At 22.8% G+C, this 10,110-nt stretch overlaps 1 protein-coding gene across 1 annotated transcript; it reads left to right on the top strand.

The window, feature by feature from the left end:
* Positions 1-4,452: 4,452 nt before the first annotated feature.
* On the top strand, positions 4,453-9,872 carry LOC122498372 (mRNA-capping enzyme). Its single transcript, XM_043606069.1, has 3 exons — positions 4,453-5,705; positions 6,476-6,611; positions 8,960-9,872. The coding sequence occupies exons 1-3, from the start codon at positions 4,789-4,791 to the stop codon at positions 9,683-9,685; spliced, it is 1,779 nt and encodes a 592-aa protein (XP_043462004.1). The 5' UTR covers positions 4,453-4,788; the 3' UTR covers positions 9,686-9,872.
* Positions 9,873-10,110: the final 238 nt, after the last annotated feature.

Genomic DNA, 10,110 nt, shown 5'->3' with positions numbered 1-10,110 from the left:
TTTTTTCTTTTTTTCCTGAAGAGAAATTGAAGAAATTATAATTATTAGAATTTATTATAATTATTATTATAACCTAGTCAATTACAATTATAATAAATTAGAATTATTTTTTTTTTCAAAAAGAAGCGATGTAATTTCTTTGAAATTGATATTGAATTAAGTAAATTTCATTTCAATCAGAGCTGAAATTGGAAATTTATTTCTATTGCTACTCGAAAATGGATTTTATTTCAATAAATGATGAAGAAAATAAACGATTGCTTTTAATTATATATTTATTTTAACCTACTTAATTAATTTTAATTTTTTCATCTCTGGATTTTTCTTTGAATTGCTATTGATTGAACATTTTTCTTTAACAATATTGAGGAGAAAATGTAGAAATCATAATAATTATAATTTATTATAACTAATTTATAATTTTCAATATAATTTACAATATAATTTACAATAACCTATTATTTTAATTGTAATAAAGTATTATTTCAATTATTATAATAAATTATTATTGTAATTACAAATAAATTATAGAATTATTATTTGATTATACATAGTAGATTATTATAATTATTATTATAGTAAATAAACATTATTATAATAAATTATGATTTTTTTCCAAAAAGAAGTAAATTGAGATTGGAATTAATAAAAATCTATTTTCAATTAGAGCTGAAATTGGAAATTTATTTCTATTACAGCTAAATTTCAATTAAATAAATAAATAATTGAAAGTGAACTTTGAGAAAATTAATTTTCAAAGAATCTTCTCTCTGCGACATATTCTCAGAATAAGTTTTTTCTATAATGTGATTTAATTAAAAGCGATTTCAATTTTCAATAGGAAACTGTTCTCTGCGAGTGAATGTTTTATGTGTGAGATATACTCTGGGAAAAAGATTTTTTTCAATAAAATTTAATTAATTAAAAGGATTTACTTTCGACAAAGGTACTGTTGTCTCAGTTTAACAACCAGATTTATTCAGAATAAAATTTTTTAAACAAACAAATCTTTCTCTTACCTCTAAAATATTTAAATACTTACTCCGAAATTAATTCAATTTCATTTTTTGAAATTTACTATTATTATTATTATTATTATTATTATTATTATTATTATTATTATTAATATTTTTATTATTTTTATTATTATTATCATTGCAATAATATTTCATTATTTTAGTTTTTTATTATCTATTTAAGTCTTTTATTATTTATAAAACAATCATTTTATAATATTTATAACAAATAAAATGTCATTTTTTATTTTGTTATCAATATACTTTGACCACACAGAAAAATTATTTTTAACCATAAAATAAAAACTGTGTTAATAAAAAAATCAAACAAAAAAAAACTTTAATGTTTTTTTTATACATGAAAATATTTAACTTATAAAAGCTTCCTTATTGATAAAACAATTTCAGTTTAGTGGGACAAAGTGTGGAATATATGCGTGTTTTATTTAAAAGAAAAACTGGGTTAATAAGAAAAAATGTTGTTACATTTATCACGTAATTTTCATTTTTTATCAAATACCTATTTTTATTTTTTAATTCAAAAAAATAAACAAAAATGAAATTAATTAAAAATTACATAAAAAATTTTAAATTGCGCGCAGACATTTATATTTGATAAATATGTAATAATTTTGTTTATATGACTTTACAATATTATTATATGATATATTCAAATGGACTTTTAATTTTTTTTATTAATAATTTTTTTCCAATATATTTTCTGTTTGTACATTTACAAATGATTTGACTCTTACGTAAGATTTCACTTATAAACGTCGTCCTTTTAGAAAATGTAAAGATGCACTTAAATCTACATGCGTGTGCATAAAAAACTGAAAAACTCATAAAATGCCAAATGATTGACAATGGGAAGATTTACTTTTACTCCTGACCTTTTTTCAATTCTGCGTTAATATTTTTTTAATTTAATATATTTGTAATGTTTAAGTTTGCGCGCATTGGCATTAAGCAAATGAAATAAATCTACACTCTTTAAAAAAGAAGATTTTCTATAAAAATGAAAATTATTTTACGACTGCGATTTTACTTTACTATTTAAATTCTTTTCTAAATAATAAATTCTTCATTAAAATAGACTCTATAGAAAAAATTAATAATGCGATTTTTATTTATTATTTTAATTCTTTTTGTAAATAATAAATTCTTTGTGAAAATAGATTCCAAATGAAATAAATGTCAAATAAATTAAAATTGCAGTTTTTTAAGCGTTTTGCAAATTATTTATTATTGAATAATTTTTATTTACTATTTAAAATTTTTTTATTAAATCAGGTTTGCCACAAAAATTTAATTTTCTTTTTTTTTCCTGACTTTTCCCTTATGTCCAGACGAAAATTCAAACTTTATTCCTGAGCCTAAAGAATATTCAATATTTTCTAGAACTTTTAACTAAAATTCTTCTTTAAATAAATTATTTTTAATAATTTTTGGAAAAAAGTTCTTTGAGAATTTTTAAATACTTACATTTGTTTACAATTAAATTTTTACGAAATTTCAATTATTTGGAAATTCTTCAATTAAATAATATATATTAGAAAATAAAAACTTCAAATAATTTTTAAAAAAATCAATTAAACTTTTTTAAAAAAATTAATTCTACAGAATTGTTAGTTAAATGAAAAATTTACATTTTCAAAGAGATTTCAATTTGAAATCTTTTCAAAATTCAAATATTTGTAAAAATTCAAGCTATAATAATTTTAATATTCAATTATTATAAAAAATTTGAACCGAAATAATTAATTTTTAAACTCAATTTTTATTAGAAGATTTTACGAGAATTCAATTATATAAATACAAAATAAAAAATTTATTTAATTATTAAATGTTTCTTAAAATTGAATTCTCATAAATCATTCTATGAAAAAAATTTTAAATAATTAAATTCTTTCGACGAATTTTAATAAAATTTTTAAGAATAATTACATTTTTCAAAATAATTGAATCTCTGTAGAAAAATTATTATTTATGAAAATAATGGAATTATTGAGATGAAATTTATAAATAATTGAATTACTGTGAAAATGTTATTATTAATAAAAATAATTAAATTTTTGCGTAGAATTTTATCAAAAAAAATCTTTTTTTAAAGAATTGAATTCTTTAGAAAAATTTACTAAAATAATAGATATTGAAAATCATTAAATTGAGGAAAATTTTTTAAATAATTGAATTTTTTGGAAAAATTTACTAAAATTGTAGATATTGAAAATCATTAAATTGAGGAAAATTTTTGAAAATAATTGGTATTTTGACTAGAATTTTATTAAAATTTTTGAAAATAATTTAATTTCACCAAACATTTTTATAAGAGTTTTTAAAAATAATTGAATTTTCCCGAAAAATTTAATAAATTATGAAAATAATTGAATTTTTGCGACGAATTTTATTTAAAAAATTTTTAAATTATTGAATTTTTTGATAAATTTTATTGATACCTACTGTAGAAATTTAAAAATAATTGAAATTCGAAAAATCTTTGACAGTAATTAAAGTTCTACGAAAAATTTTTTGAAAATAATTTAATTCTTAGGAAGAATTTCATTAAAAAATTTTAAAATAACTAAATTCTTTGGAAACATTTAATTAAAAATGTATTGAAAATAATTATTAAATTCTAATAAATAAATTATATCAAATTTTTCTTAAATTATCGAATTCTTTCGAAGAATGTTAACAAGATTTTTAAGAATAATTGCATTTTTTTCCAGAATTCTTTTAAAATTCTATTAAAAATAATTGAAATTCTGTGATTTTTACTATTTATGAAAATAATTGAATCCTTGCAACGAATTTTATTAAAATTTTTTAAAATAATTGAATTTCGGAGAATAATTTTATTACTTTTAAGAATAATTGAAATTTTTTAAACAATTTTATTACTTTTGAAAATGATAGAATTTCTGCAATCATTTATAACTTGACTATTAATTAATGTTTTTAATTAATTAACTAATTTGAATTAAAAACATTTCTTACTTTTATTTTTTTTTATTTACTTTAATTTGGTAATTTATTTTAATTATTTATTTTATTGTTTAATATTTTTTTTTTATTTTATTTATTTAACATATTTTATTAATGTATATATTTTTAATTACATTATGTTTATTTACATATTATCATATTTATTTTATACAAAAAAAATGCTTTGTTTCCGAAAATTGAAAAACTTCTTTTACCGCATTTCGTTTGAATTTGAAAATAAATCGAAACAAGTTCGATATATCGAAAGTTGGCACGCCTGTCAGTTGCGTGTGTGCGTCAAGTTGCGCGCGCATCAATACAAAGATGGCCGCCTGTCAAACTAGAGTCTATTCGTGATAATTTTTCACATCGTCTGCTTGTTCATCCATCTTTTTCTTTCTCAAGAAAAAAATAAAGAGAGAAATACAAATGTGTATCGGGAGTTAATACGAATAAACTTAACATCAACTAGTTATCTAGTTGTAAGTTTTTGACGTTCAATGTATAATGTCATAGTTATTTGATTTTATTGGCATTATTCGTAAGTTTAATTAGTTACTAATAAAAAAGTTCTAATACTCAATGGTGTAAACAAGAATTTTTCCATAAAAAGAAAGGCTTCCATCTATTTTTTCAATTGTAACAGCAGTGAACACAGTGAAACAAGAGGTTATGTTCATTCTGCTTCGACAATTTGTAATATAATAGATAATTTCCACGACATTAAGTGAAATTTTTTGATTAAATTTAATTCTATTGATTGAGTTTTATTTTTAATAAAAAAATGTCGAGAAAAACTGGTTATGGTCCTGTTCCCGATCGTTGGTTACATTGCCCACGAAAGTCACTTGTTATAATACAGAATAAATTTTGTGCATTCAAAACACCGCTGTGTTCTGGATTTGATAGTCAAGTACCGGAGGAATGTCGATTTTCCGTGAAAATGCTATTTGATTCGATGAAGAGTCAAAAAATTAAAATGGGCCTTTGGATTGATTTAACAAATACAAAGAGATTTTATGATAGAACAGAAGTCGAAGAAACTGGTTGTAGATATTTAAAAATTCCCTGTAAGGGACGTGGTGAAACTCCCAATGAGCCAACGACAAAGGCATTTGTGGAAATTTGCCGAAAATTCATTCAAACAAATCCATTGGAAATGATTGGTATTCATTGTACTCATGGATTTAATCGCACTGGTTTTCTAATAATAAGTTATTTAGTTGAAGAATTTGGAATGAGTGTTGACGCTGCTTTAGCTGAATTTGCAACGGCAAGACCGCCAGGTATTTATAAATATGATTACATACAAGAATTGTACAGAAAGTATGACGATATTGAAGACTGTCCAGCGGCACCGCCAAAACCCTCATGGTGTTTAGAGAATAATATTGATAATGATGACGACGAAATTGGCGAAGCAAGTCAATCGAATTATGAGGATAGTGGTGTACCATCATCTGATAGAAAAAGAAAAAGGGAACATTTTCATAAAAATCCCGTTTTCATGGACGGCGTTCCCGGTGTCACGCCAATAATGAATTTTCAAATTGTCAGCGGAATACAGAGGCACATTCAGGATATTTGCGGTTGGACAGATTCTGGATTTCCAGGATGTCAACCAGTCTCCATGGATGTTGATAATATTTCAATGCTAAACAGAAAGCCCTATCGAATGTCTTGGAAAGCTGACGGAACCAGGTAAAAACCACAATTTACTATTTCAAATTTCAAAACTTCAAAATAACTTAAAAATTACAAATGATTCATCTTTTTGATCTCTTTTGATTCTAAATATTCACTAAAGAAAGTTAAATATTAATGTCAAGTGCAATCCAAGTCAAAAAAAAAAAAAGTAAATGACTTTTTGTTGTCTCATTAACGAAAATAAATTTGAAAGCAAAACCAGTTACAGTTGTAGAACATTTTTAATATACTTTTTTTCGTAGTGAAAGCTGGTTTACCAGTTCGATAATCTTCGAGATTTTTTTTCCGTTTTTTTTTTTATAGTTCTGCAGTTTTTTCTTTCTCCGAATTATTCAAAGTGAAAGTCAAGGCATGTTACTTTGTGAATGCATAGAGTTTAATCATGAAAGTAGGTGAAACATTGCACAAATAAATAATTATGTTCTTATTTCCTAGTCCAATGGTAATAAAAATTTTTAAAAAAATTATAATAAATCTTTTAGACCCGTTAATTAATTGTCATTAACTGACAAGTAATTTACTTTTTTTCGGGAATTGTTCACTGATTCTTGGATAATTATGTAATTTACTTATTTTTTCATTTATTTCGTTATTTTAAATTAACGATTCATTGATCACTTCGACTAAATTGCATAAAGCAATAAATTAATTAAATAAAAAAGTAAATAAATTATTAAAATAATACAATAAATTAATTAAAAATGTATATAAAAATGTTCCTAAAAAAATGAATATTTAATCATCAATTTTCGTTTTCTGTTCAGATACTTGATGTTAATTCAAGGTGATGGTCAAGTTTATTTCGCTGATCGAAATTTTAGTATTTTCGAGGTTTCTGGACTGCGTTTCCCTCATCCGAGGGACCCGAAGAGAATGCTTCGTGATACTTTACTCGATGGGGTAAATTTTTTATTTCTTGTTACAATATTTAGATTTTAATTCGAGCAATAATTTCTTTTGTTCTATTTTTTTTAATTTAAAATTTCGAACGTTTAAATAAAAGATGGTATTTTTTATTGTCAGTTTCAATTTTACCAGAAAAATGGTTTTTATACTTTGAAATATTAATTTCCAACTAAATAAATATTTAATTTACATTATATTCTTCATTTCAAATACAGTAACTTTTAAAAATATTTGTTCGAAAAATAAATATTTCGTTTATTTAAACGTTCAAAACTTTATAAAAATAAATTCTAAGAATAAAATTAATTCATGAAATTTCAATCTAATTACTTACAGGCCTCAGAAAAAGTCATTAACTTTGTCGATGTTTTTCGATTTATTTTTAGAAAATGCGACTTTTTCGACTTTTCTTTCAAATATTGCAACAAAATACAAATTTTTTTGGAATAAAATGCAACTCATTTCGATTTTTGAATAACTTTTCTAATTTAATTTTTTGAAAATAATTTTTGTTTTTCAAGTATATAAGTACAATTTTTAAAGAATTTTAATTGCAAAGTTTGAAAATAATTGAATTCTCAAAAATGTTAATGGAAAATCTTCAAATGTAAATTTAAAAATAAAAATTAGCTTTGGACAATTATATTTAAATATTTTTTAAAAAATTAATTCTTAGAATATTATTTTCCTTCTAACTTTCTAAAATTCAATTTTTTTCAATTACTTTCATAATTTGCAATTAAAATTCTTCAAAAGTTGATTTTCCAAAACTATAATAAAATACTTGAACGAAAACCAGTTGCAGTTACAGAAATTTGAATTTTTTGTATGTATTTTAAATAATTGGAAATAATTAAAAATTGGAGAAAATAATTGAATTTTAGAAGGGTTAGTAACCCTTCTAAAATTCAATTATTTAATTGTCTACTAACCGGGAAATCCGGGGAAAACTGGGAATAAGCCAGGAATTTCATGACAAACCGGTAATTTTTTCATCAAATTAAAAAAAGTTTTATTATTTTAATTTGTTTATAAAAAATCGCTTTTTATTTCAATTTTTATAAATATTTATACTGTTCTCTAAATTTGAATAAGTTAAAAATAATTAATTTGATTGTTTTTAGTTAAAGTATTTTAATTTACCTAATAATTAATAAATAATTGAATTTTATAAAGAGAATTTCAATTATTTTTAATACAATTTTAATCGAATTCCCCGAAAAATGTAATTATTCTTAAAAATTTTATTAAAATTCGTCAAAAGATTTCAATTATTTCTAGAAACTGTAAAAAAATTCTTCTCAAGTATTCAATTATTTCCATAAATAGCAGAATTCTTCAAATTTACTAAATTCTTTTGAATATTATTTTAAAAAAAAATTCTTCACAAGAATTCAATTACTTTCATAAATTTCCATAAAATTTTAAAACAGAATTCAATTATTTTCAAAAGTAATATAATCCTTCGCAGAAATTCAATTATGTTTAAAATTTTTTTAAATTTTCCTCAAAATTTTAATTATCTTTATAAATAATTAAATTGTTCTCCACAATTCAATTATTTTCATAATAACATTCTTTGCAAGGATTCAATTACTTTTATAAATAGTAAAATTCTTTGCAGAAATTCAATTAGTATTAAAACATTTTAAAAACTATTTTAAAAAATTGAAAAAATTCTTTGTTTAATTCAATTATTTTCCAAATTTTTAATTAAAATTATTTAAAAAATATGTTCAAAAAATTTAATGAAACTTCTCAAAAGAATTTAATTATTCATAAAAACTCTAATAAAAATTTTGAAAGTCATTAGTAGATTTATTTATGTTAGAAATCAAATAAATTAAAATTTGATGAGGAAAAAAACCGGGAAAAATTAGGACAAAGCCGAGAATTTTGTTGAACGAAAATAGTAGACACCCTGGTTATAGTAGCAAATTTTTGGAAATTAATAAATTTCAGAAGGTTTTAAATTGAAATTTTTTAAATTTTATTTCCCGTGGAAAAACAAATGAGAAGTATTTAAATATTTATTTAACAAAATTATTTAAGTTTTGAATAATTAAATTTAGAAATCAGTGGAAAAGGAAAATCAGGGAAATACAAAATGAAATTTTTGTGACAACACTGAATTAAATAAACGATTTTTTTTATTTTTAATCGATTAAAGCTATTTTTTTTGCGCCATGAAGTCGATCAGAGGCCTGTTCATTTAAACATTCAAATCTTTAAAGAAATAAATTTTATAAAAAATTAATGCAAATTGAAATTAATTTATGAAATTTCAATTTAACTACTTTAAATACCGAAGTAAATTTTTTTTCACAAATTTTCTTTTCCAGGAGATGGTGATAGATGTCGACAAATCGGACGGCAGAAAATACCCGCGTTATTTAGCCTACGATGTGATAATGTACGACGGTAAGGACGTGAGCAAAGAGCCATTCGATCCTGTACGCTACAATATCATTGAGAGAGACATAATTGCCGGTCGTATACGCGCCTTCAAAGAGGGACGAATGAACAAGGATCGCGAGCCATTTTCAGTGCGTCGTAAAAATTTCTATGAATTAAATTGGACAGCGAACATTCTTGGGGAAAAATTTGCAAAACAATTGTCTCATGAACCCGATGGTCTTATATTTCAACCAGCCAAGGAGCCCTACATAACAGGACCATGTCCCGAAGTGCTAAAATGGAAACCACTTTCATTGAATTCAGTTGATTTTAAATTGAAAGTCACCAAGGAGGAAGGATTGGGCATTCTGCCAAGAACAATTGGACTACTTTATGTCGGTGGACATAGTGTTGAATTTGCACGAATGAAAGTTAATAAGCAAATGAAAGAATTGAACAATAAAATAATTGAGTGTAAATTTGAGAATAATGAATGGATTTTTATGCGCGAGAGAACGGATAAATCGTTTCCAAATTCATATAAGACTGCAATGGCAGTGTGTCAATCGATTATTCATCCAGTAACTAAAGAGAAATTATTAGACTTCATTCAAAAATATCAATTTCAAGATGACGCTGATTTAATGCCACCGCCAAATAGAGCTAGGTGACAATAATAATAACAAAACAAAAAAAAACAAAAAAACAAGCGTCCTTGGCAATTTATTGATTTGAAAAATTCTGTATTGTAATTACAAATTGATTTGTTCTTCATTTTAAGGTATATATATTTATAGAAATTTGTATACCAGTGGATCTTACACTAATAAATTGAACTTTTGTTTAGTTGATACTAAATTTTTATTTGAGTTTATTGCCTATTTTTCCTCTTCTCTTCCTTGAAAAATAGAAAACAAAGTTGGGAAATACTGAAAAGTTATTTTTTCAATTAAATGGTAAAGGAGACAAAAAATATTTTCAGTTTATTTGAAAATTAAAGAAGAGAATAAAAAGAATTAATTTTTCTTTCAGATCGAACGGTTTTGCTATGGTGTACGAAAGATCTATCAGCTAAGGATAAGAGATCATTGAGGGT

Source organism: Leptopilina heterotoma, unplaced genomic scaffold, assembly GCF_015476425.1.
Source record: "Leptopilina heterotoma isolate Lh14 unplaced genomic scaffold, ASM1547642v1 Lhet_10, whole genome shotgun sequence".
Taxonomy (NCBI): Eukaryota; Metazoa; Arthropoda; class Insecta; order Hymenoptera; family Figitidae; genus Leptopilina; species Leptopilina heterotoma.
The sequence above is the reverse complement of the archived record's forward strand: the minus strand, read 5'-3'. Positions and strand labels throughout refer to the sequence as shown.